Source organism: Trichoderma reesei (genome assembly GCF_000167675.1).
Source record: "Trichoderma reesei QM6a unplaced genomic scaffold TRIREscaffold_13, whole genome shotgun sequence".
Lineage (NCBI taxonomy): Eukaryota > Fungi > Ascomycota > Sordariomycetes > Hypocreales > Hypocreaceae > Trichoderma > Trichoderma reesei.
This window is the reverse complement of record NW_006711160.1, coordinates 361,302-387,471: the sequence shown is the minus strand read 5'-3', so window position 1 is coordinate 387,471 and position 26,170 is coordinate 361,302. Positions and strand designations below refer to the sequence as shown.

The following is a 26,170-nucleotide window of genomic DNA, read 5'->3' as shown; positions in this document are numbered from 1 at the left end:
AGACGTGCCTGCGTCTCTTGCAACAACTCAAGCTTTGATGCGGTATCGAGTATCTGCAAAGACCGGTACTCTAACCACTTGTCGCGGGTATTGAAGGAAGATCCAATACCTTATGGAAGTTCCTAACTAGAGACATGCACTTGTGTAGTCAATTTTGGCTTGTTTGACACCATAAGTGCAGAATGCTGGACTGGAGGCAAATTCTCGAAGTTGAAGTCCCATGAGCTTCATTAAATGTTTGACCTTTGCTGGCCATAACCATTGTAACCCGCGAGAACAGAACTAGCTTACGGATATCTTCTTCTCACATGATGTGTGAGCGACTTGGTGTATATAAGTTCCGGTGACCTTGTCAAGCCCGCATTATATGCCACAGTAGGCGCATCTTTACTGCATAAGGTACGTCACGAGTCATAGGTACATTTGCTTGTAAATACTGTATGAATTACTCCGGGAAGTATGTGATAATATGGAACTTCGACTCGCATGCTGGTTCGGTATCAACCAGTTCCTCGAAGGTGTAGGTCGTAACGGATAAGTGCACTAGGCACTACGGGGCCACGACATATATAGGTCACTTGGTTGTGATGCGGACTTGTAACTACGGTAGGAAGAGGCAAGCATCTCGTCCACCGCATGAAAAGGAAGCTGGAGCCGATAAGACACGATCCAGTGACCGAGGAAAGTAACTGTCCATGGTAGACTCGAACCTTACGCGCCCATCTGCGAGATTACCCTGCGACATTAGGCCTGTATGCGTCTGGCGGCATCCCGTCCATGATGAAGTCTATGGTAGACTGCAATTGTTGCAATTGTTGTACGATTGTGCATTCCTCCTTCCCCCCCACAACTAGGATCGAACACAAGAGAGTCTACAAGCAGCTGTTACACAGCTTCTCACAATGAATTGGGTTTTTCTCTTTTCACCATCAATAAAATATCATGAAAATGATGCCTAAAACGTGCCGAACTATGTTCAGCGACCCTGAGCATCGCAACTACTTCCCACGCGATATCATGGCATTGCTTCGGGAACCACGCCTTCGACTAAACGGCCAAATCGCAACCAAGCACTCAGGCAGCAGTGTTCATTCTTGGCATGAGCTCTTCAAAACTGGAGATGGGAATCAGTATGGATTGTGCAGCTCCTTGGAGGCAATTTGGATAAGGGGAAAGCTCGACGTGTTGGACGCGGAGACCGGAGACAATCATTGAATGGCGTCAGTAGGTAGCTTTCATATTTCTTCTGCCACTGGAGGTTCTCACTTGGAGCTACCTAGCTCAATTCGTGATGCTTTTGCTTACCTATAACATCATCTCTTGCAGTAGGAGGCTCTGAAGACATGAAAACAGTGCTTGAGGATGGTATCACAGAGTGCAGCTCGGCACAATGGCTCGGCGGGGATACATGTCAGGCTACGGCTGGTTCTCATGTGGGTTGGGTCGAGTGAAGTACCTAGGTAGCTACTCGGGTAAGTGACGGTGTAGATATTTAACGAGCAATTGGGGCCCTACTATCTGTGAATATCCTGTCAGTTGGACTTGGGGCTTATGTGCTTCGATTCAGCCCTGCGTGTTGTTGGCATGAGATGGAAGCTCCTCAAGTCTCGAATGGGGATGTAGAAGGTGCATGTACTGGCACCTCAGGCACTGATAGGCCTGCCCCGCCAATTAGCTGGGCCCCCCCTAACTGCAAGTGCGTAGGCGGTACCTCCACACACAGGTGCATGGCTCGTGCGTCGCCCCGGTTCCTGGCCTGTGATTCTGTCATCCTCCAAAGTTGCAAGCTCGACGATTCAGGAGACGTGAAAGCTCAGTCCTGCGCAAGCCTGCAACAACTTTTGCGCGCACAACCATCTCCGAGACCGCACCAAATCATTGCGCCGCGACAACCAGCTGCGAACACAGCTTCAACCGACGATACGTTCGAGGGTAAGCGCCCATCGGTTCCGCAGCGTCCGTTTGCCTGTGCCTGTCACGGCGGAAGCTGGAAAGAGATGGAGTGACTGCAGCGCTGCCACGTAACGGTTGCTAACGACCCTGTTTTCTCTAGCGAAACCGCGTCGAGCCTTGACCACACGAACAAGCACCTGTGCACTCATCAGACAACATGGCGGACAAGCCGGCAGAGGTTGCGGCGGCGCGGGAGAAGCTCGAGGGTAAGCTGCTAGCCAACATCAAACAACAGTCTCAGGGGCAGAGTAGCTGACGGCTGGCATCGCAGCGCAGATCAAATCCGCAGACATGGTGAGGCCCGCTTCGAACGACGACGACGATGAGCAACGATCGAGCTAACGAAGACGAAAGACGGATGATATGCAGCAGGAGTGTATAGAAGTCGGTACGTTGGATTCGATTATGCGCAACCGAAGGAGATAGACAGCCATAAGCTGGAATCGGAAGCTGATATAGAGGCACTACAGCTCAGGAGGCCATGGCGAAGTATACGATTGAGAAGGTATGCTTTGAACACATTTCTGCTGCTGTGAACGAGTTACTGACCCGTATGACAGGACATTGCACAGCACATCAAGCGAACGGTTAGCCAAATTGCTCGAGCCACGAGGCATCCCCTTTTTGCGAGATGACATCCTGCTTACCACATAGAACGACATAGTTTGACGAGCGAAAGGGCCCGACCTGGCACTGCATTGTTGGCCGTAACTTTGGCAGCTTCGTAACTCACGGTACGTGGACAACTGCCGCTGCAATCTGTCTAAGCCTTGTCAACCCCATGCCAAGGTCCAGCGAGCTGCACCTAGCAGCTGAGCCCGCGATCCATCTGGCTAACATGAACGGTATCTCTAGAAACCAAGCACTTCATATACTTTTACCTCGGCCACTGCGCGATCCTTCTCTTCAAGACTCAGTAAATCTGGGGGGCGGGGATACATACCATGACACAATTGCGAGAACTGCAGACCCGATTTGCTCCTATGGAGACGCGAAGGGGGCGTCGTAACCTGAGGGTGGCGCATCACGCACGTTGCGGCTACCTATTCAGGGTTTGAAATCATCATTCGGTGTATCATTCGTAATATAGATAAATTCTGTTCTCACCACCAGTTCTCGGTGCTTGCCTTGTTCAACTCTCCTTCTGCATTGTCATGAACTTCAGGTATGTTGCAATCTACACTGAGGAGCATCCTCATCAAAGAAGGAGCATCAACCCGCGATATACCAAGTCATACACCATCAAATCACCAACAAAGAGAGAAGAAAAAAGACTGATGGAGCTCACCAGCTGCGATTGAGTTCACCTCCACCTTACCGTACATGTAAGGTCCCTGGGTATATTCATGAAGAACCTGACATTTGCGCGAAACTTGCTTCAAACTCGAAAGCTTCATTCGAGTTGCATCGTGTCTGAGAATTGTCTTTCGTTCTGCTGGTTGTCCGATTCGCTTTCTCGGAGATGCCTTTTCCCGATATGTTGTGACATGCAGATGGTTGGCCATCTCACAAAACTTCCAAGAGCAGGATAGAGCTGGATTGCCTTCCGCAAAAGGTACGGAACTCGATGTCTCCAACGGCTCGTTGGGTAGCATCTCGTACTTCGTACAACAGACCGAGGCAGTTTCGCTGAACCCTCGAAACCCATGCAACACGGGAGGGGAAAGGATGATGTGGCCAGCAAGCTTCTGCAACTCTACCCAACCGCTTCGTTTACTCGAAACAAGCCCCGAAAAAAAGACGCAATTGACCTGTTTGGGTCCAAACGGAAGCTTCAAAGAGTCCATGTCGTTTTGAAAGGGCAACGGCAACCTGGTCTCATGCAGCTAGAGGAAAGGCTTCAAGGTTCATTGCTTTCCTTGAGCCCAGTTTCTCCGCACCGAACGACAACGACAGAAGCCAGCGGTCAGGTTGGAGATACATGCAAGCTCTGGACAACTTATGCTATCAATGGACTATTCGTCTTACTGTCGAAGAAGCTCGAGTGATTCACGATCCGCCAGATCACTTCCTCTGTTCTGGTCCAAGGCAAGGCCAGCCAGGTCGATGATATTCGCTCGATCCTGTCCTACCATCCCCTCCCAAGTCCCATTTCTCGACTCCGTCTTTCCGCCCGTTTCCCTTGTCCCTTATCTGCTCCGAACTAGGTATACTCCGAACGTCCAAGGGACGCAAAGCATGGCGGCTGCACCAACTCATTTTCTTGATCATTGGGTCGAATCAGCCCGCTTGGCCGTGGAACGAATGGAATCCGCCACCGCTCGATTGATAATTCTGTTTATCACACGTTTGACAGCTCACCAGCCGCTACACTGCAAGGGGGGGTTTCAAAAGAGCAAGATTCACGACGGAGTGCTCGTATGTGCGAACATGGATCGTCTCGATCGTATCAACGGTGCCTCTTCCTCCTCCAGCAGCTCGCTTCAAACGGCGGGACCCGCGCTCTTCCGCACACGTCAAGACTGACCGAAGTGGCACCCGAGAAGAGGACATGTATCCCAGGGGAGGGGGAACCTGTCGGTACGGGCACGAGCATGGAGCCTCTCGGACTTTACTTTCTTTGCGAAGCAGGCTCTCTGGCATTGAACTATCCCGAAGCAGCACGGAGGGACGGTGCAAGGCTCCTCTCTCGGATGGCCGTGCATTGCATGTACATACATGCCATTACGGAGTCCTCTACTGCTGGTCCTGGGCTGTTAATTACAGTTCCCCACACTTTGTTATCTGCTGAGGGTATGGTTATTGCCAAGTCTTCAAGCGGCTGGATGAAGCAAGCTGTGCTCTCTGCCCTCGGCATGTGTGTAACGTACCCAGCAGATGTTGGTTCAAGCACGCCCATGGGACGGAGTTGTGCCGGTTCACGAAGCCTTGCAAAACTCCGCACAAAGAGTCACAATTAGGGTCAGGCTGTCAAGAGCCGATATTCCAAACAGCTACCAACCTTTGCTCGCACAAGGAGGCGACCCCAAAGTCACTGCTTCCCACCGTTTACATTCTGGAGCATTCACTCACCTTACTCTTCGTTGGTAGTTACAGTGGTCGAGGGAAGCATGTCTCGGATGAAGGGCTTGTGAGAGGGGCCTTGTGGCACACCGCATTCGCAGGTCTGCACATCATCGCCGGGTCAAGGGTGGGTTACTGTGTCGAGAGCTGATGATTACTCTTGGGAGCAGATTCTTGTCGGCATTGGATGGATGGATGTGACGACGTACCGCATCCAGATCACGCAGACGTATTGCGCGAGGTACTATATGTAACATTACCTCCTTGCTGCTCACATGCATTCACGCCACCAGGAATAACGCACAAGCATGTGGATTCTTGGTATAATACGTTGAGCGTCCCCTCTGCACCGCCGAGCTGAAAGCCCTCAGCTCACCTAGAGCCCCTTAGGAAGGCCGGCCACGACGTACGAGGAATTCATGGGCACCGTTGCGTGAGTTGCCTCGGAGTTCCCCCGACTATCCAGCGGGCTCAATATCTTCAAGCAGGCGTCTCGCCCAGGATCATCAACCGACTGTGCCCGTTCGGAGTACATGCATGTATGCACTCTTTTTTCTTCTTTTTTTTTTATTGATGTGAGAAGAGCGCTATTAATGTCTTTATTGCTTCCTGCTCCTCTTCTTCTGCTTCCATGGGATCAAAACGGCACAGTCCTCGACGCACACGCCCCCCTCCGCTTATAGGGCCGCATATCATGCGGCCGCCTTACAGGGCCTGTCTGCTGCTGTATCCCGTACGCTTTTGCACAAATCAAGACTCTGACATTTTTGACACAGGCTTGAGTTTTTCACTCTGCATGCGCTGGCCGAGTCAGAATTGATGAGGGCGAAGGGGGAGGGGGATCGGGGTTATCACTTCCCTTCTGAGGAGGAGGAAGAGGAGGAAGAGGAAGAGGTAGGGCAGGGAAAAGGCACCTCTGCATGCGAGCGAGCGAGAGACTGTGGCAATAACGCCTTGAAGTGGTATCACGCAACTGCTGAGCCGTGCTCTCTCTCCCTCCCTGTCCCTCAGTCCCCCCCTCTCTTCACTTTCATGTTGTCAATCACGTCCATTCTCCGAAGGGCCTGGAACCGCCAGCAAATGGGTGAGATACCTTACTGCAGCAGAGAGAGAGAGAGTACTCGTACATGTACGTGTGCTTCTGCCTTTCCGCCGAAGCATTGCAGCAGGCCATCCATGAAGCACGAGCACCTCGGGCTTACAGGGACGTCTCATCGTTCGCCCGCCACCAAGGGGCACTGGGATTGGAGGAGAGTGAGCAAGTGGGCAGTTGCATGAGGTGGATCGCGGCGTGAGGTTTCCTCTCTCCCCTTCTCTCTATCTCTTGTTTTTTTTTTCGCCACGCAGTTCTCCCTGGATCTATCTTGCTCTGTACAAGTGTCTGTCCTTCTTTTCATCCCCTCTCCCCCTCCCCAGCTGCAGAGACCCTCTTGCCATGATTATCCGGCCTGATGGGCACATGCTGCATAGGTAGGGGCAATTACACGAAGCCCAAGGCAAAGAGGAACAGACCAGTTGTAGTTGCATGTTTAAAGGTGCTGCGAAGGACTGCTTCGCCCATATGACTCAACAAATGCCCGCTGAACATGGCCCAAATCGCCCATCCTAATACCTCTCACATGCATACTCGAAGCCATTGAAGATGTCAATGCAGTGCGCTGCCAGAAGGCAATGATCAGGGCTCAACCGCCCAGCAGGGACATTGTGGATGTTATTAATGGCTCATCCGTTAGTCATGATCGTTTTCGGCAGCCCGCAGGTACCAGGTCTGGAGTTGCCTGAGTTCCGATAGGCCAGATCCAGCGATTGCTCAGGTGCGAACCTTATCCCTGCCTGGCCGCTGGCATGGGCCCTTTTTGACGTACTGTAGGGGCAGGTGCGGCAGGTATGAGTACTTGGAGCAGTGCGCGAAGCAACGTGCAGTTGAAAGTACTCTGAACCTGTCACGACTGGAATCTAGGTAGGTACCTGGAATGGAAGTCGACGTGATCGCCAGGTAAGGTACGGAGCACTGTACCTGCCTTGCTCTCAACATGCTGTTATCACGAGGAAGGTACTTACGGCACTTTGTACCTGCCGCCAAACCGGGCCTCCTCGCCAGGTCGCGCGGCCTGGACTCACTTCCTCCTTCGTTCGAGGCGTGGAGAAGAAGGCCAACGATGCATGTTCATACCGCCGAATCCCAGCTGCCCAGTGAATATCCCGGCGTTTTCAGGCGGCAGAAGCAAGGGAAGGACGGCGAGTGGCTGCCGCCGGCCAACGAAGTAATACTGTACGAGTGCAGCAGCGATTGCCGGGCATCTGTCCGGCGCAATGCTTACCTACAAGAGGCCCGTCCTGTAAGTCTGGTCAAGGGCGCGCGTCTCTTTCGGCGAGACTATCGACACCTCGCGAGTGATCGCCATCATGGCCTAACCTCTGATCAGGCCCAGAAGCCTATCTTTCCTCGTTTCCATCCCATCGCGGCGCCCAGGCCGCTGGGACCAACGGCCGGATCCGAAACGGCAGAGCGACTGGCCCTTCATAGGCCTCATGCGCCCCCCTGTCCATGAACTCTCTCAGTCAGGTACTAGGTAGACCATGACGCTTTTTTGCCAACCAGAAGGACCGGCTATGCAGAGAGCGGCGCTACGGAGCAAAGGGACTCTGTTGTCCTGACTTCACCTGGCCAAATCCTACCAGAAGTAGGAACAGTACGAAATACGAAACTAGCCGAACCCTTGGACGCACGACCGAATGGTGTTTCGGCAAGCAAAGAGCTGCCCTGTCCTGTCCAATTGTCGAATCACAAAGCGCTGGCCGGCGATCCGCCCACCAGCTACGGTTCTGTGCCAGGTGCTAGAGCGAGATGCCAACCCCCTTTTGCTCGGCTGCCAAGTGTTTTCAGCATCCACATCACACCAGATCACACTGGAGCATCAGGACAGGTATTTTCCCGAGTCTCGCAGCAGGCGCGACGGATCATTACCCCAGACCAAAGGGCCAGCCAGCGAGTGGCGTCTCCTGCTGCTGGTTCCTGGCCCCAGGGCTCGACGACGTCGGCTTTTGCATCACCGATGGGCATGGAACCACGTCAAAAGGAACCGCTGCCGGCCCCCCTGTCTCGGTACTACTACCTGCTGCTAGTACTACTATTAGCAGCTACCGACTGCTATAGTGATTTAGCTGCACGGCTTGTTCTATACGCCTGGTCCTACCTCTACCGGGCACGCAGCGGGATTTCCGTCATTTACCTCACCGTCGTCCACAGGTCTCAGCGGCATACCTAGGCAGTACTTAGGATTACTGCAACGGCGTCCTCGCACCACTACCTGCAAGCCTTCTGCGTCAGACCTCGTGCCCCCGTGCATGCGAGGATGGCTGAGGGTGTCGCTCTCCAAATGTTGCCGGATCACACAGAACCCGGGAGACAGGTGTGCAAGCCACGCAGCGCGAATACTACTTGCACTTGGGTACCTCGGGGACAGCTTCGACGACCCGTTCGCTGCGCGTGTTTGCTTAATATCAACCGGCGGCACTGCCAGCTCATCGTTGCATGCGGCCTTTTACCCCCATCACAAAAGAGACTTTTAAAGAGGGTCAAAGGGTCCGAGGGCGTCTGCCTCATCTTGGCTGCCTTGCCCCCCCCCTTCTCCGCAGATCTGTCCAATCAATCGGGCCATCCTCACCGTAATTGTCACTGATGCTTCTTTGTCAAGTCTGGAACCCTGTGTGCGTTCGACAACGACACGCCGTGTCAGGTCAAGACAAGAACGGGAGAATCCGTACGTACCAAGTGCTACGAGATACACTGTACAAAAGCATGTGAGCAACGCCTGATTTGCTGATACTGCTCGTACACGTACATTCAACCACCAGTACGCTGCAGCTCGAGAAGCCGCTGGCTGGTTCTTCGCGGCCAGGGTCACCTTGCGTCCAACTTTGGTCGACCAAGCCGCCAGTCCCAGCTACTGCAACGCTAAGGAGATTAGACCTCACAAGTGCACTGGAGCACCAAAACTCTGAAGGCTCTTGGGTCTGCTCACTTCTATGCAAGTGGTTGCAGCTTCGTGTCTCTTCACCGACGTCTGGAGCCACGACGAGCCACGCTCCTGTCCTGCCTCGGCCTGCAATCCGAACAGCTTTGGGGAATGACCTCCGCTTATAAGCGTATCCCCACGACCAGGACCACTGATACTCTGCCAGCTGCCCAAATGCAGTTGGGCGGTCTGTCTTGACGTTGTCTCGGTGCCAATCAGTCGACGCAAAGGAGGTGCTATTACTGCCCTTTCTTCCTTTGCTGCCATGGTACATACAGATGGTACAGGCGAAGCAGGGCAAGGTCCGCGTTACGTATGTGTGACGGCCCATCCCAAGACTCTCGAGCGCACGCCGTTTTCCCCCTACCGACGATCGAGGCCGCCGCTGGCTAAACCGGAGGGGACCAATCCCGACAATCGATCGTGAGCTGACCACCAATATCCTGGGATGAGAAGGCAATTGAACAAACTCTCAATGCCCGCCAAGCAGTGCGATTCCTTCGTCCGCATATTCTATGCATGCAACACGACAGTTGCAATAGGTGCAATTGGCACATTCATGCTACTCCACGGCCGTGCTTTATTCACAGGCTGTTGTGTCGACCAGCTTGATTCTAGCACTGGGCACTCATGGTGTAATACACCTACTTAGTACAAGTACACCAGGTCCCAACGACACTCAGGTATATGCACATGGCGATATCTGTGGGATTCTGCTGTGCATTAGCGGCCGCCAAAGCATAGATCTCGGAGGGATATTCTGGGCAATGGTGGTAGCCGAGAGATACGTCTTCTACCAGCTTCACGGCGTACTGTAGCTGTGTGGCTGGGCTGGGCCTCTCCGGTTAATCAGCATTCTCCTCCTCACTGCTCTTGATCGTCAACGGTTGGATACGCTGGCATCGCCGTATTGTTTGGTGTTTGGCGAAAGGGATCGTCAAGGCTCTCGCTGGTCTCCTCACACACATTTTTTACCCTTTTTGCCACCACCTTGTTGGCCGATTCAGGATGAACGAGGGGGAGCCCTTGCCCATGTTTGCCGTTGATGATTCCTGGTGTCGATTGATTAATCGTTCGTGCGACCTCAGTTGAACATGGCCGAAGCGCCAACCCATGGGTCCCGCCGCAGAGAGACAGGGGGATTGGGCGCCTAGAGAAGCGACCCTTCCGGCGGCCAGAACGGCCGACATGCTCCATGTACTCCGTACAGGCAGGAATATGCTTTTACAGCGGCATGGACAATTTGTGACAACTCGAGGGCTTGAAAGCCATGTTTGAGAGACGGCTTAAGTATTGCTTCGTCCATGCGAAGTATTAGGTGGACGAACCCCCTTTTGACGCGAAATAGAGGCGAAACCCAAGCCGTCGGTCTGCTTTTGGTGCCGGGTCACCTCAGCCTGCCCGTACTTGTTTGTACCTGACCACAGCTACCGACTCGTCCGCATCCCTGGGGCGAAAAAGCTTCAAGACGAAGAGACGACCATCGACAGTAATGGTTAGGCAGTGCGTCCTGTCTGGCACCGGAGGGCACAAGTACTGTACACTTGTGGTGGAGCGGCGTACCTAGTCCCCAGCGGTTTGCAAAATTCACTGGCGATGGGAGCTGCCAACACATCAACGATGGGGTCACACTCTTTCCAAGAGCCGCATCTCTCTCTGCTCGCACGCATCAACCTCCCACCCGCGTCTGCGTCGTCTCTCCAGACACCCCTCGGCCCCGCGCTAGGGACGACGTTTGCAATCAAGCCCACATGTCTCGCCAAAGGACCGGCTCACCCTCCTGCGACAGGGCCCCGTGGGTTGCGTGGTAACGGAGCATCAAGACAGCGGCATGCTACCACATGCATCCAGACAGACGGCCAGACAGCCACTTACAGTACATATGCATGCCCAGATGCTGCTAAGTACACACATCCATCCATCGAAGCATTGCCCATCGAGGCCTGTCCTTTTGACAGGCCACCTCCTGCTGGTCCTGCTGCTTGTGGCCCCCATGCCAGCTTCCGACCAGGACGGCCGACATAATACAGCTTGTACATACAGACATACACACACGCAGCCAGCGGCGAATTCTCACGTCCCGCGTACGGGGTACACGCGCGCGCATACATCCCTCGCCGCTTGATCTTGTCTCCCGCCGCTGCTGCTGCTGCTACCGGAGCGGTGCGCCTGGCCTCCGTCTCGGCCGTCCTCGTGCTCCACCTTGGAATTGGCCAGCTTCTGTTCTTGAACTTGTTTCGTTTCCGCCTTCTCCTCCGCCGAAGCCCGCTTCTTGTTCGATTTGTTCTTAATCCCTTCGTCTCCCTCTCAGTTCCCGCCGGGGACCTCTGCTTGTAGCTCTGCCACCAACCTGGATCCCACCCTCCGGTTACACCTCGACTCGCTCCCAACCTTTAGAGTTTTGCTCACCTTACTCTACCTTCAACCTTCCTGCCTCTCCCCAAAGGGTTGCCACACAGACTACACGCCAATTCCTCTCCAACTCACTCGCACACACTCGCATATCTGCGGCAGCGGCCTCTGGGTTTTGTTCCACTTTTATTTTCGCCCACCAGGACAAAATTTCGTTTCCTGAAGCCAATTCCTCTCTTCGTTTCCTCCCTCGTTACCCATTGGCATCTTTCCGCAACCATGGGTGGCTTCTACATGCAGTATCTTGAGAGTAAGTTGGTCAATTGAGCTCCCATGTGCTTTTTGTTTACTTCACGCCGACGGATACTATACCGACAGCCCCGAAATCTCGTGTGGGGGTGGCGTATGAGATTTGGGGGAGGGGGGAAATTTATCAAGTCAAGCCTTGCGCGGCCACCACAGCGACCTTGGCGGTCATAAGGGCTGGTTCTCGGGTCGGAGCGAGCATTACAACGGCTTGCTGCCGCCCAACTGAGCCTTTACAGCCCTTCGCTTCCTGTGATGCGGGATTGCGCAGGCGTGCAAATGAACACACATCTTTCTGCGCTTATGCCTTGCTCTCCCTGAAGCACGGGTTCCTTGTTCACGCAGGAACCCTGCGGACTGCAAGAAGCCGGCCAGATTCAAAGTGTCTTGTTTCCATCACGCCCTGCCCTGTCTTGACAGCTGATGCCTCTTTCAATTTGTTTCATCCGTTTGCCCAAAAAAGCTCAGCATAGACGAAGATACTAACCAATGGCTGCGATCAATAGGCCTGTGCCGGCGCCGAGGATGGACAGACCCCTCGTACGAGTGTTACCGTGACCCCAATGGGTTTACCTGCCTTGTCCTAGTCAATGGACGCGAGTACCAGACCGACCTGGCATACGAGTCCGACGTGTTGGCTCAAGAGAATGCTGCCATGCGCGCCTTCATGGTCTGCCGCAACTTCTCGGTCAACGGCGGGATGCTCGCTCGCAATGGCATCGTCCAGGGACTCCCGGCCAATGCTGATACCCGCCGCAAGAGCCGCCCTACATCGTCTAGGGACGGCAACGAGCGCCACGGCCGCCGCTCCGGCACTCACTCGAGCAGCAGTTCCACTGCTTCGTTCGAATAAACCAGGCGCTGATCTCTTGAACGGGCCCCAGAGTTTCAAGGCGCTGACTGCCCGACATCGTTTTCCAACTATTCCTCTCGACTCTGGCTTGGACCTTCGCAGGCAGCCACGGCACGGCGCAACATATACATGTGGTTGAAAGGCTTCACGGCATTCCCTTAGAGGATATAACCATCACCGCGCCAACCTTTTCTTATTAAATCTTATCGTGGCGGCAAACACATTCATTTTGCTATACCTCAGGTGCGGGTTCGATGATCAGGGAAGGAAAAAGAAAAATAAGAAAAAGAGAAAAAAAAGAAAAGAAAAAAAAAAGAAACATGAGTGGTATTTTGTACGGACAAAAGCGCGTACGAAAAGATACGGCGATAAAGAGGCATTCTTGTAATGCCAATGCTGCAACGACTCACGACACGAAACGACTTTTAGACACGCCTTACAGTTCTTCACGGTCGGCATGCCTGGCCCCGGTCCTTTTGCTCTCAACTTAGATGTTGACTTGGTGCTCTTCCCAATGCGTTTAGATTGAACGCGTTGCATTCACGCTTCGGTGCAGACCTCTTGGTACCCTCATCTCCCTACCCCTGTGGGCCGTGGATCAATTCTTCAGTTTCATCGCTATCTCTTGGCCACATTCTATATGGGCGGCCCCTTTGACTGAGGATGTTCCTGCCGGAACGACGACAGGGACGTTTTTCAGTCAGAAAGCCTCTTAGCCTCCATGGCCACCTATCTCACATGTTGTTTCTTCATCATTTTGCCTCACGTCCATTTTCTTATAAGATACAACAGAACGTCGCGCTCGTACGAACAGGCAGTTGCTTCTCTCACGAGGACGGCTCTATGACTTTCCTTTCTGGGGTTTTGGCAGCAAGCGAAGCGAGTGTCTGATTTATTTTCTTCGTTTGACGATATTCGCGGGTGTAACCCCTTCTCGGAGAGGGTTGGTGTCTTTCTTGCGGATCGGCTTCCTGCTACTGAATGACGATCATGGTGAAGTCACGAAGCAGACGGAATGCAAAAGAGGATGACGCTGATGGTTTGATTGAACGACACGAGGTGATGAATACGACTTTAGGCATACAAGAAAGGACACGAAGAGGGGAAGAGGACAAGGATAAAGAAGATGGAGAAAGAAAAAAGAAGAAAAAATTCATGAGTAACGATAATGATGACATGACGATCACGACTTTTTCTTTGCTTTCGGAATACCTCTAGTATTCCTCTTTTGGCACAACGCAGTGGTGCAATTCTTCTTTCTAGATGGGAGGTTCTTATGAATATATGTGAAAGGTCCGATCAACGACTCTGGCAACTTCCTCGAGAGTGATATGCTGAGGTGAAGGTTCCTGAAATTGCCCCTTGTTTCGCGGGAAAGTCCTCTGGAGAGGGGTTGTTGCTGAACCTTCAAAGTCTGTGGCATGCACTCTTGTACCTACAAGACTGTTGTCCGGCCGTAATTCTCGCTCCATACCTGAGAAAGCACTTGGGAGGATCGGATGAGGTGGCTTGTGGCTCCTTATTAGCGGCCCTGGTCCGCGGGGACGAAGCGTTGGGCAAGGGGCCCCTTGACCGATGTTTTCCGGTGGGAATCCAGTGTAAATTAATGGTAGTAATCATGTCACCACGTGTTGCAAAGGCGTTGACAACCTATCAAAGACCGAACGTGGAGGCTTTTTGTTTTTCTGGGCTGAAGAGGAAGGGGAGAAGGGAAGTACCTTGTCCCTGGTTGTCTTGTTCCCTCGTGACGAGGTTTAGGGGACTGTGTCTTCTCGTGTTCCGTGAGATTAGCGAAGGATGGGATTGTTGTGCTAGGCTCGTAACGGGGAGGGGAGAGGGGGGAGACGGGAAGTGGATGTGATGGAGTGATGAGGTGGTGGTGGTGCGATGGGATGGGAGGGATTGCGGCTGTGTCGGTAGGTAGTTATAGGTAAGTAGTACTTGTGGGTATTCTCGTAATATGGGGTGCTTGTGAATGACTGCTGCGTTGAATGAGTTTCGGCGTCGTGATTTGTTCTGTTGCCGAGAAGTAACATTATGTATAAGGCAAGACTGAGATGAGTGAACTATAAAGAGTGTGACAGCGTTGGGGTGTGGAAACAGGGGCAGATGTACTAGTATACATTATCGAAATGAGAATGCTGACGGGTTGGTTTAGGACGCACCAAGGCGAACACAAAAAGAAAATAGAAACGATATAAGGAAAGGAGAAAAAGAGGATTTTGTTGGCTGTTTGCGTGTTGGTGAACCAACTCGAATGTCTCGGTGTACCTCGGTGGGAGTCTCGCCGGATGCAGGTTGCTGCGTTGTGCTACCTTACTTGGTAACTCATGGCAGGTCTCGGTCTGTCTCTGTTCAGGTTGTTTGTAGTAGGTATGTATGGGCTTGATTCACAGTGAGCGTGTGCAAAATGGTGGCAGAATTGGGGGTACAATGTGTTTAGCGTCAAACCAAGTGTATAACCAGTCAATACTTTCAACTGCCAGTCGTGAAATGTCGCAATTCGCTGTAGATTGCTGCTATAGCAGAGTTTCTATCTTATAGCTGTAGGTAGCATACATATGCATATAGTGTTCTAGCCGCTATAGTATAGTTATGCTCTTATAGCTATAATATATAGTAAAGGCATAATCTAATAGCTATAATATATTAAATTGCAGTTCTCTACTTATAAGCAGGTGTCTAGAAAGGTGCTTTTGCGCTGTAAAAGAGCACTTAGCCGCATAGTTATTTACAGTGTGTGTGGGTGCTCTCTAACCGGATGCTGGGTGCTCGTTGGTAGCCGGACCCTTGTTTTTCTGAGGTGTACAGAGTGACGAGGTCGGTGATGCTCAAATGGGTGGTGATGAGATGCTAGAATGGGGGGACATGGCTGAAACATTGCATCTCAGGCAAGTCGCCAGGTAATAATGATACGAAGACTTCGTATGAGCATCACAACAAGAATGCGAGGGTTCTTAGATGAGAGACAACGTGATGAGTCGCAAGGTATTCCCCAGCCAACAGGTGAACACGAAACGGAGCTTTATTACGGGCTCGCCAAATGGGTGTTGTGCAGAATGCAGTGATACTACTCTACTATAAGCAGCAGCTCAATAGCAGGTATTAACATGAACCTGCCCTGGCACCATCACCTTACGGGGGGGGAATCCCGCCTGAAATTTCGCCTCCAGCCTGCCAGCCCTCTTTCGGCCTCTTTTCGTGGGCACCCGAAATTTTCCATGCTCTGGATTGTCGAGCTGATTGGCCGGGGGCCCCTGGATCAAAAGGACATGGACAGGCGATGTAATACATACCCGGACCCGTCAACTAGGCTCCCCAGCCTTGAACTGCTCCATCCATTCGATCAATGCCTCGAGCATTTGGGTGTGTAGGTAGTTGCAGGAACCCGGGACAAGTACCTAGATAGTGATACCTAGTAGTAGTTCTTGCTCGACACTCCAACTAAGAGGCTGCAAACCAGCATGGCCTTTGAGATGCATGTAATGTCTCCTCATCAGCACCTGTGCGCCCAGGCCAAATGAAATCATTCAGCTGCTCAGGTCGTCCTTCACTGTCGTCGGATCCAGAGCCCTGATTCGCCGGCCGAGGACCCTTCCATCAGTGCTCCAAGGCTTCAGGGGCCACTTTGGGGTCGGCATGCCGCTAAGCCCAGCGCGCTAAAGGCCTCACTCGATCCGTCTCGAAATGAGGCACTCGTACAAGCACTACTACCTGTACCAGGTTGTTGTACCTTGGGACGGCAAGGCGTACGCATGAGCGGAGCGGCAGTAGGTACTTGCGCCTCCGTGCTCATCTGCTGCCCGCAGCGCGTACCGGCGTCGTGACATCTGGACACCTCGTTCGTCCCTACTTTAGATCCATCCAGCCCGAACCTCATTTTCCTCTCTCCTTTTCCCTTCCATCCTCCCGCAACCACCGCGTCTTTTCTTCCCTCCCGAGCCGACACTCGAGTCTCTGCCCTGCGAGCATTGCACCGTCGCTCGTTCTTCTCTACGCTCACTATCCAACATACTAGTTTATTCTTTTTCCCTTCTTCTACCATCTTCTGCCTCTTTACTTACGAAATCAAACCCCCCCCTTTAAAACATCCACGAATCTCCTTTGCACTTCAGCTTCGTCGCATACATTCACCATGAAGGGTAGGTGACGCGCCGGTTCCCCAATCTGCCCATCATTGGCTTCACTCCAGCTCCAATGGCAAGATCTCGCTGACAATCTCTCTCCCCTGCGCAGGACTTATTCTTGTCGGCGGCTTTGGCACTCGCCTTCGCCCTCTCGTACGTCCACGCCAGCACCACCAGCAGCGATCCGACCTGCATCCCACTACCGCATTGACGCGGATGGGGTGGCATGGAGGGGGAAAACCACCATAAGCGCAGCCTCTCACACCCGCGAACCTCCACTGACCATTGTGCGACGCCAATCTAGACCCTGACGCTCCCCAAGCCTCTGGTTGAGTTCTGCAACAAGCCCATGATTGTGCACCAGATCGAGGCTCTCGTCGCCGCTGGCGTGACCGACATTGTCCTCGCCGTCAACTACCGCCCAGAAATCATGGAAAAGTTCCTGGCCGAGGTGAGTCGTGCACATCACACCCTATGACCCCTCACTACAAACCCTTGCCTATTCGCCTGCCCATTCGCTGTACCAAGCTTTTCGCCCCCCCCCCCCCCCCCCTCCCCTCCCCTCCTACTCAGCATATCTCCCCCCCACCAATGACAATGGACGCAAAGGCTGATTGCGTACGCTCGACCGTTTAGTACGAGGAGAAATACAACATCAACATTGAGTTCTCCGTCGAGTCGGAGCCCCTCGACACCGCCGGCCCCCTCAAGCTTGCTGAGCGCATCCTCGGCAAGGATGACTCGCCCTTCTTCGTCCTCAACTCCGACGTCATCTGCGACTATCCCTTCAAGGAGCTCCTCGAGTTCCACAAGGCCCACGGCGATGAGGGCACCATTGTCGTCACCAAGGTCGAGGAGCCGTCCAAGTACGGTGTCGTCGTCCACAAGCCCAACCACCCCTCGCGCATCGACCGCTTCGTCGAGAAGCCCGTCGAGTTCGTCGGCAACCGCATCAACGCCGGCATGTACATCTTCAACCCCTCCGTCCTGAAGCGCATCGAGCTTCGCCCCACGTCGATCGAGAAGGAGACGTTCCCCGCCATGGTTGCCGACAACCAGCTGCACTCGTTCGATCTCGAGGGCTTCTGGATGGACGTTGGCCAGCCCAAGGACTTCCTCAGCGGCACCTGCCTGTACCTGTCCTCCCTCACCAAGAAGGGCAGCAAGGAGCTGACCCCTCCCACCGAGCCCTACGTTCACGGCGGCAACGTCATGATTCACCCTTCGGCCAAGATTGGAAAGAACTGCAGAATAGGCCCCAATGTCACCATTGGCCCGGATGTTGTCGTCGGTGACGGCGTCCGCCTGCAGCGATGCGTCCTCCTCAAGGGCTCCAAGGTCAAGGACCACGCCTGGGTCAAGTCGACGATTGTTGGCTGGAACAGCACCGTCGGTCGCTGGGCCCGTCTCGAGAATGTGACTGTTCTCGGTGACGACGTGACCATTGGCGACGAGATTTACGTCAACGGCGGCAGCGTCCTGCCTCACAAGTCCATCAAGGCCAACGTTGACGTTCCCGCCATCATTATGTGATTTATCTCATGTTGTCACGCATCCTTGGCTCGCATGGGCGTTTTTGTTCCCCATGCGCTGCTTTCCGAGATGATCTTTGTTTCTTCTTCAAACCCCATCTTTTCTTCTTTTAACTTGACATTTCTCTTTTTTTTTTTTTTTTCCTTTTACAGAACCCCATTTACGCCTTACCGCAAACTCACCACTCCTCCGCTATTCTCAAGAGATACCCTATATTGGTGGGGGAAACAGTCTTTGAGAGAAAAGAAAACCAAGCCACATTTTATATAATTACTACTAGTCTCGACATCTTTTTTCCCTTTCTTCTTCTTCCTCAAGAAAAAAGATGTCGTGTACACTTATGTTGAGCCCCAAGTAAATCGTTTGGCGTCTCGGGGAACCGGTTGGCAAAGCATTCTTGGAGGGACAGGGACGAGGGCTGAGGGTTGAGAAGAGCAATGACGGACGAGGCACTCAAGATTTCCATGTATGAAAAGATGATAGCGTAGCGAATGAAGTGTATTTACGCTTGCGCCGACTGTGTTGTCTGGTGACGCGATTGCTGAGGTCGAGCTTGTCCAGTACGAGCACTGCTTGAAGATGAACAAATCGAGGTGGTTCCCCCATAGGCTGACCTTATACAGAATTTCGCTATGCATCAGAAGTAAGTCGTTATCACATTTGATGAGATAGCATCTCCGCTCACTTGTCATTTCAGTTAGAATATTCATTGAGATGTGAGTGTTTGTCGGGTTCTTGCCATGACGCAATATCCATCACCCAGTTTCATGGCAGGAGCGAAGGTGTCGTTGACTTATCGACAAGCCAATGAGGTAGGTACCTTAGGTAGTTGCGTTTCAAGCTTCGTCAAGGCAGGAGGTCCGCAAGAACGTTCCCCATGAGCGCTCTGTGACGCACTACCTATTGAAATAGGGAAGCCACGATGAAGGGAAGGAGCAAAGGAGAAGAGGGGGAAGTGCAAGCCTGCCCGCTCAAATCTTTTCTTGTTGCCCTCTGCTTCTCCTTCTCATGTCTCTCTCTCTCCCGTTCTGTTCCACGCCTCGACATTGTTACTATAAGGACAAAGCCTGTTCCGAATCAACTTTGTTTGGCTGATGGTCTTCTCTTCACTTTCTCTTCACTACTGGTTCGCCCGCTTCTTCACCCTGAGGCTGGGAGCTGCACCTTGAAGCCTCTCCCCCACAGCACACTTGATATATCTTCTCGGGAATCGTCCACCAATATCCCTGGGAGACGCCCGAGCTTGTCCGTTCAAGATGGGCGAATACTTTAGACCCGCTCAATGGGCGGCCCCGAACATGTTCGTTTCGAAATTCCCCGCCACTCTGAAAGAGGGTATGTGGACTAATGCTTGCTCAACAGGACTCCATCGGGTGACGCGAGGGTCGTTCAGAAACGGTCGAGCGATGAGATGGACGCGGCTGATGAGATGCAGCCTGCGTTTAAGCGTCCTGCGCTTGCGGAGAGGCTGGAGGCTGCTGCTGCGAGGCAGGAGGTTGTCATGAGTGAGGCTGCGGCTGGGGATGAGTCGTCTAGGATATGCCCCCATATTCCGAAGCGTCCGTGGCAGCAAGAGGATGCACTGAAAGACACAGGGGGGTGGCCAGGATGTGGCCCAACGGAAGTACTCCAATTCTATGGGCTGGCTGTGGAAGAGTTCATCAAGCATTGGGACCTCCAAGATGCACACGGATCATATTGGTATCAAAGGTGGCCAACTCAGCAGGGCAATCCCCCGCCATGCACCCTCCATGAGATGCCCATCCAAGCTATGAAACTCCTTCCTGGCAAAACATTCTTCTACATCGACGAGATGGTCAACTCGATCCAACAAAGAGTGAACGGGACTGACAAGGAGCCCCTCTTGTTCGAACTATTTGCAGGAGTGGCCCACACTGGCTATGGCGGTAGTGGCGAGTGGGGTCAGAAGTTCCAATACTTCCAGTTGGAAGATTTGTTTGGAGGACCACCCTATATCACGGGCGTGAAGATGTTCACTCATGGTGAATATCATGAGACAAGGGACTTCCTCAAAGCGACCAAGGCCGACGACAATTGCTACTGCCTCTGCGAAGTTATGCAAGACGGAGAGTCGGAGCTGGGCTGGTCCCTCGTGATTCACGAAATTCAGCCTGTCAGCTGGGAGACGATGCGATGTGCTCACGCCAGCATAGGGAAAACGACCGGCGAAGGTGTGGTTGAGAGACAGACCACGATGTGCATGGGCGAAGATTTTTGGTGAAGGCCTCGTCTCTCAGCCTGTTGAACTGCGGTTGGATCGACATCATTCTTTCCGCAGAATGCTGTTGTTCCATTTATATTACTGCTTCTTTCGTCTTTGTTGTTTTATAAAGGCATATTCTAAGTGTCATGACCTTCTCTGGCCTCGTCTCCAGCCGTGTGTTGTCTATGTCTAGTCTTCTTGTCTGCCTCTAAGGCGGAGGCATCTGCCGACCTTGCTCTACGAGTGCGTCTGCGTCTTCTACTGTCTATAGCCGCGTCTGTGCATTCAATAAGGAGGATCCAAGGCCTCTCTCATCAATTCCTCGTTTTGAAAAAGGGCGAGAGCTCCCGCACCATGAGTTGGCGCAGCTCACGCTGCTCCTCTGCGGTGGGAACCTTGAGGCTGCCGTGACGCCGGCGCCAGCTCTCGTCCGTCTCGCGCAGCTGAGCATCAGGGTCCTGGCCCGTGGGATCGACGAATTGATAGGTGCGGTATTCGCAATTCCTCCAGCTTGTGGCTACATTTACGCTCTGGTTAGCTAACGACAACCCGACTATCCTCCCATTTCCTTCACCTGCTCCTCCATCTCCTCCTCCTCCTCCTTTCTCTCTTTGTGAAAGCAAAGTGCTGGGGAATGAAGGGGGGACGCGGCGACTTACGGTATGTGCTGGTAATGCCATGCCACTCCTCTGTCAAAAAGTGCAGAAACGCGCCGTGCGAGACCGCAACGACATGCGCATCATCGTCATCACCCGCCACCCCATTCGCAATCTCCCTCAGCGCGATCCTCGCATCTCTCGCCCTGGTTGCTAACTTCTCCAGCGTGGGCTCAAAGTAGCTCTTTTCGCTCTTGTCGTTCCACCCTTCGCGCATCCTGCTGAAGTCGACTTTATCGCCGAATTCCTCTTTCAGCTTTGCGATGCTGGAGCCGGTGTCGGAGGGGGCGTCGGAGACTTCCTGGAGGGTGTCGAGGGCGATGACGGGGAGGAGAGGGGACTTTTTGCTGCTGCTGCTGTTCTTGCTGTTGTTGGCATCATCATCAGGGGCAAAGGCGTGGAGGCATGTGTAGAGGGTGCGGCGCATGCCTGATGCGACGAGGGCGCGGAGCTGGGCGTGGTAGGGGAAGGAGGCGTTGAGGGAGGCGCATTGCTCGAGGCCGAGGGGGGTGAGGTCCGGGTCCGGGAGGGTTTCGTTTTCGGGGCAGAGGTTGTGGTAGCCTTGGGCGTGGCGGACGAGGTGGATTGTGGGAGGCATTTTTATGTGTGAGTGTGTGTGTGCTGTATGAGGGGGGGAGGGGTCTGTTTGTTGGTGATGTGGTTATGAGAGGTTTATAAGGAGGTTTGTATGAGACAAGAAAAGAAAATGAGATGCAGTCGAGACGTTGAGATATATATAAGTGATCGCAATGACAAGCCGCCAAGAAACAAGGCAGCCAACAATGCCTTACATATACTTGATCTACTCGTACAGTCGGCTCGCCTACCTCATCTAAACATTTGCCCAAAAAACTCCACAATCCCGCAAAACCCACCCGTTTTACGGAGCAAGTTTCGCAGGCACCGATGACTCGAAAGAACGGAAAAAACTTGGGGTGGGTACAGTAGTAGCGGAGAGGGTCGCCCGGCTCCGAAGGGGGGGCGAAGCAGCCAGACGCCACTCACTCTTCTTCTTCTTTCTTTTTGTTCGCCATACTACCTATTTTCTGCGCTCCGGAGCCGGCGAGGGTCCGTTCGGCTTTGATTAGATGGCCAACGTTTTACACTCTGTTTAGTTCAACATACTTTGCCTTGAACATGTAATAGTGCTTTGCTGTAGATGAGATAGGTAGGTATGCATGTCATCTTATGGTGCTTGTGGGGATAGACAAGAGAAAAGGTTCCTTGGCGAGACATCACTTTACGCACACGCTCAGCAGTCAAAATGTTCGCTTTTGATCTAGGTATATAATTGGGTCCTTCAACATTGCTTGCACGAGTTGGTAAGGCTTTCGTGCCAAGGACAACAACGGCAAGACGGGTTATCCCAATTGGTCACATCTCCGAGTTTGAGTGATGACCTGCACTCTACCTAGGTAGGTAGTAGGTAGTTGCTGTGGCTGGAGTGAGCTGCGGCTAGGCTCCTAGTGTCAGAGATCCCGTGTCTGAATGGCTGGACAGAACAAGCACCTAGATCGGAGCACCCTATCATTTTGAATGCTACTTCGGCTTCTCCCACCATTGATCCAGGTTGTCCAAGTAGACAGACGCTTGCCAGGGTTCTGCTCATATCACCAAGGTAGTAAGCGGGAGACATGCCCCTGGAGAAACACAACTGTCATTCTGACAAGGCTACGGAAACACTCCATGTCAACACCACCAGCCAATCTTTGCCCAGCCATCGTTTGAGGGAAAACGCCACTTCAATAGTGATATAGAAAGTGTAGAACAAACAAACTCCCCATTGTCACTTTTAACTCGCACCGTCATGACCGATTGCCGCCTGAATCCCTTCCACCACCACCCGAGGTACACTGTAGATGAACAACACTCACAACTCGATGAGTGCCTCCTCTTGCACCGGCTGCTGTTGGTGCACAGGCTCCTGCTGCGGCACAGAGGGCATCGAGTATTGCGAGTATCCTGCCCATTCAGGCGGAGGGGCTGGAGGCTGCTGCTGCTGCTGCTGTGGCATGGCAACTTGATAGGGGGATCCTTGCGGTATATCCTGCTGGAACGGCTGTGGGGGTGTCGGAGCAGAGGGGGCCTGGGATTGAGCAGGCATGTGAGGTGCATTGGGTGGTTGAGAGAGTTGAGCGGGGGCCTGGAGAGGAGTCGCTTGCGTGTGTGCTGACACTGAGCCCCTGTGGTAAGGCATGGGCGACTGGTTCAAGTTGGGATATGGCGACGGACTCGCGTCCGGAGCGGAGCCGGGGGCAGATGGCCCCGTGGGAGCGGCCTGTATAGGCTGTGAGGTGTTGAAGTAGTACGAAGCGTTGGGGTCTGTCGACGGTGACACAGCTGCTTGCTGAGGGTACTGTCTTTGATCTTCCGGCGTCTCCTGCGGCTGCTGTTGGTACGGCTCGGGAGCAGGCGGGGCCCTGTTGTTCCAACCGTCCGGCGGCTGCATCTGTTGCTGGGGGGGATAAGTCGCGGGAATGGCATCGGGCGCAGGCATCCCAGCATAGGCCGGATAAGGGGACTGCGGCATGGCATGTTGAGGTGGCATTTGGTACAGCGGCTGGCCAGGTGGCGCATAGCCTGACTGTTGGCCGGTGTAAAAGTTCTCGGCGCCGACAGAGTTGCTTGGAGCATGGGAAGGTATTGAAGGATAGGGTCCGGAGGACTGGCGAGGAGGTGGCAGGTTGTATCCACCGAGACTCTGCTGGCTGTATGCCTTTGATAGCCGGTCTTCCAGCATCCGGTCATAGTATCGGACAACGGTAGACAGCTTGGCATGGAGGTCGAGGAGGGTATCTACTCACACGTTAGCCATCGAATATACTCACCGGGACAGTCGAAGCGATTACCATGCTTGCTCATCGTTTCGCCATATGTCCGCGCCAGCTTAGGGCGGAGCGATCCGATGCTGTCGTACAGCTCTTGGATCTGGGGCTCTCGCAAAATCGTGCCCGGAGGTTGTGTCTGGAGCCGGTCGACCAGCGTGGCAAACAGATTGATATTCTCCGCCTCCACCGGCGTCAATTCATAGTCGTTCTTGGGCAGCGTGAATGTGGCAGAGGAAGAGGCGGCTGGCCCCGAGGTCTGCTCCTTCAACGCGGCAGCATGCCTCTTCTTCTGCTCTTCCATGTCTGCCAGGGAGGCGGCGATCGCAGCTTTCAAGTCCTCGTCCTCCTCTTCAAACTGCTTCGTTGCGGCGGCATCACCTCCTGTCGTCTTAGGTCCGTTGGTAGTCGGCGGCTGAACTCTTCCGCGCGAAGCGTTGTTGACTTCCTCCAAGCTCATGGCCAAGGCCTTTTTCAGATCTTCATCGAATCCGTCATCGACGCGCGCATTCCGAGGCTGCATGGCAGATGTGCTGCGGGTCTTGTGAGGATACGTCGGTGTGCGGTCGAGGGATGGGATCGGCTCCTTGAACCCCTTGTTCGTGAGTTTAGCATAGCACCCGTCATCTACTCGCACAGGGGTGAGGATCCCTAGGTGAGGCAGAGGGAGCGATTTGCTGGAACACTGCTGGTCAAAGCAGTTGCCGCAGTTTCGGCAGTGGTGTTTTCGGTTGGTAAAAGTAAAGGGCGTTCGACATCGCATGCAAACATCGGAATCGATCCACTCCGGGGGCTGTTTCCACCTGCAGTTAGCTGACAGTCCTCGCGGTGCCCAGATAAGAGATGGAAATCTTACCGCGCTGCTGTCAATCATGCTGCTCGCCACCGTCACTCGCGGAGGAAACTGATACCCCTCCCGCTGCAAGCGCTTATACACTTCGCCGATATAAGAGAGCTCGTATCGTCCTTCTGTGGCGCCGGCCCATGACTGGATCAGCTCCAGAATCTTGGACTTGACTTCGGCGTTGACGGCAACGGGCCCGACAGCTTGGAGGAGCGAGACCAGATTGTCCATGAACTCGCGGGAGGCGATTTCCGTGAGGAAGTGAGACCCGCCATTCTTGACGCAAGTGTCGGTAAGCTGCAGGCGGGAGAGCTGTGTCAGATCGGTGCTCGAGCTCGGGATGAACAACAGGAGAACAAAGGAAAGGGCTTGTCGGAGAAACATACGTTGAGGGCGCTCAGCTGCGTGTTTGGGTTTCTGTTGCCGATGCGCCGCTTGAGCGACCGCATGGCTTCCTTGGGCGCAACCGTCTTGGACCTGATGACGTCGGAGATCTCGAGGTTGAGCGCGATGTCTTCCCTACACGAATCGTCGTCAGCTCGGCGGCTCGGCTCGCAGAGGGGGCCAGCTAGGGGCCGTCGTACAAACTGCTGCTCGTGGCCTTGTCGATCTGTTCGTCCAGGGCCGTGTTGGCCGAGGTGGACCACCAGCTCATCATGATGGGCGGTTTGGCGGGAGGAGCTGCGCGTCAGTCAGACAGAGGGAGGGTGGCGGGACGTATCGGGGACGGAGATGCAATGGGAGAAGGAAGCAAGAGGCTGAGAGGAAAGGGAGGAGAAGCGGCAGCGCTCGGCGATGGAGGGTTGCAGCTGAAGCGAGATGGCGAGGCTGGACAAGGCGGAGAGGTTGTTTCGCCTCATTAGCGGTGCTGGTGCTGGTGCTGGTAGGTAGGTAGGTAGTAGTAGTAGTAGTAGTAGTAGTAGGTACAGTAGGTACCTTCGGCTCCGCTGACGACGTCGCGAGGTTGCGTCACCCGCAGAGGCACCCGCCGGAACAGCGGTTTATCCGCCGCATGCGCCGAGGCAGCCCGTTCCTGAGCCTGTAATAACTGTAAATTGACGGTGCAAATGGAGCGTCGCCTTGCCGTGCACTCGGAGTACCTATGTTACTATTGCATGCACCGAATCGGAACAAATGCGTGTTTGCAGCAATGCGGGTGGTTTCTGCAGATGCATGCTGGCATTGTTCCTGTCGTCGTTCCTTTGCTCTGCTTGCAATGCATCTGCTTCCGCTGACTTCCCATGGGGATGCAGTTGTATAGCCAGCATACCTCGGATACAGGCAGCCAGCGCAGTGCTTTCCACAGGCATCCAGCCAATTCCGTCCGTCTCACGATACTGGAGGGCAGCTCAATTGGCATTGCCAGGCAGAAGTCAATCTGAAAGTGGCCAGGCACTCCCATCTTGTTGCGAATCAGTATCTAGCTACGGTACATAGTCGCTGGATGCTTTCTTGTGACTAGGTAGGTTCGAGCT

At 53.6% G+C, this 26,170-nt stretch overlaps 5 protein-coding genes across 5 annotated transcripts; 3 read left to right on the top strand and 2 right to left on the bottom strand.

Annotated features, from left to right (window-relative positions):
* Nucleotides 1-1,790: 1,790 nt before the first annotated feature.
* TRIREDRAFT_122552 (dynein light chain) lies at nucleotides 1,791-3,061 on the top strand. Its single transcript, XM_006966568.1, has 8 exons — nucleotides 1,791-1,932; nucleotides 2,054-2,159; nucleotides 2,225-2,247; nucleotides 2,308-2,341; nucleotides 2,424-2,458; nucleotides 2,514-2,540; nucleotides 2,618-2,687; nucleotides 2,809-3,061. Exons 2-8 carry the CDS (start codon nucleotides 2,111-2,113, stop codon nucleotides 2,871-2,873), a joined length of 303 nt encoding a protein of 100 aa, XP_006966630.1. The 5' UTR covers nucleotides 1,791-1,932; nucleotides 2,054-2,110; the 3' UTR covers nucleotides 2,874-3,061.
* Nucleotides 3,062-11,606: 8,545 nt separating this feature from the next.
* On the top strand, nucleotides 11,607-12,486 carry TRIREDRAFT_4526 (uncharacterized protein; the record flags this gene model as incomplete). The annotated part of the gene is made up of 2 exons (XM_006966410.1): nucleotides 11,607-11,637; nucleotides 12,140-12,486. 2 exons carry the CDS (start codon nucleotides 11,607-11,609, stop codon nucleotides 12,484-12,486), a joined length of 378 nt encoding a protein of 125 aa, XP_006966472.1.
* Nucleotides 12,487-16,427: 3,941 nt separating this feature from the next.
* mpg1 (mannose-1-phosphate guanyltransferase) lies at nucleotides 16,428-18,657 on the top strand. The gene is made up of 4 exons (XM_006966567.1): nucleotides 16,428-16,628; nucleotides 16,723-16,766; nucleotides 16,918-17,064; nucleotides 17,250-18,657. The coding sequence occupies exons 1-4, from the start codon at nucleotides 16,622-16,624 to the stop codon at nucleotides 18,144-18,146; spliced, it is 1,095 nt and encodes a 364-aa protein (XP_006966629.1). The 5' UTR covers nucleotides 16,428-16,621; the 3' UTR covers nucleotides 18,147-18,657.
* Nucleotides 18,658-20,684: 2,027 nt separating this feature from the next.
* Nucleotides 20,685-21,624, bottom strand: TRIREDRAFT_64010 (uncharacterized protein; the record flags this gene model as incomplete). The annotated part of the gene is made up of 2 exons (XM_006966481.1): nucleotides 20,685-20,887; nucleotides 21,030-21,624. The coding sequence occupies 2 exons, from the start codon at nucleotides 21,622-21,624 to the stop codon at nucleotides 20,685-20,687; spliced, it is 798 nt and encodes a 265-aa protein (XP_006966543.1).
* A 1,083-nt stretch (nucleotides 21,625-22,707) lies between these two features.
* TRIREDRAFT_122546 (uncharacterized protein) lies at nucleotides 22,708-25,534 on the bottom strand. Its single transcript, XM_006966480.1, has 5 exons — nucleotides 25,280-25,534; nucleotides 25,082-25,214; nucleotides 24,708-24,992; nucleotides 23,876-24,644; nucleotides 22,708-23,825 (listed from the first exon to the last, which is right to left on the bottom strand). The coding sequence occupies exons 1-5, from the start codon at nucleotides 25,351-25,353 to the stop codon at nucleotides 22,897-22,899; spliced, it is 2,190 nt and encodes a 729-aa protein (XP_006966542.1). The 5' UTR covers nucleotides 25,354-25,534; the 3' UTR covers nucleotides 22,708-22,896.
* Between the last annotated feature and the right edge of the window lie 636 nt (nucleotides 25,535-26,170).

Coding starts and splice junctions, on each gene's coding strand:
- TRIREDRAFT_122546 (XM_006966480.1), bottom strand. CDS start 25,353: ATGATGAGCTGGTGGTCCACCTCGGCCAACACGGCCCTGGACGAACAG. Junction 24,993..25,081: donor CGCAGCTGAGCGCCCTCAAC/GTATGTTTCTCC, acceptor TCCCGCCTGCAG/CTTACCGACACTTGCGTCAA. Junction 24,645..24,707: donor GCATGATTGACAGCAGCGCG/GTAAGATTTCCA, acceptor AGGTGGAAACAG/CCCCCGGAGTGGATCGATTC.
- mpg1 (XM_006966567.1), top strand. Junction 16,767..16,917: donor GCACTCGCCTTCGCCCTCTC/GTACGTCCACGC, acceptor ACGCCAATCTAG/ACCCTGACGCTCCCCAAGCC. Junction 17,065..17,249: donor TGGAAAAGTTCCTGGCCGAG/GTGAGTCGTGCA, acceptor TCGACCGTTTAG/TACGAGGAGAAATACAACAT.
- TRIREDRAFT_122552 (XM_006966568.1), top strand. CDS start 2,111: ATGGCGGACAAGCCGGCAGAGGTTGCGGCGGCGCGGGAGAAGCTCGAG. Junction 2,541..2,617: donor CACAGCACATCAAGCGAACG/GTTAGCCAAATT, acceptor AGAACGACATAG/TTTGACGAGCGAAAGGGCCC. Junction 2,688..2,808: donor TGGCAGCTTCGTAACTCACG/GTACGTGGACAA, acceptor CGGTATCTCTAG/AAACCAAGCACTTCATATAC.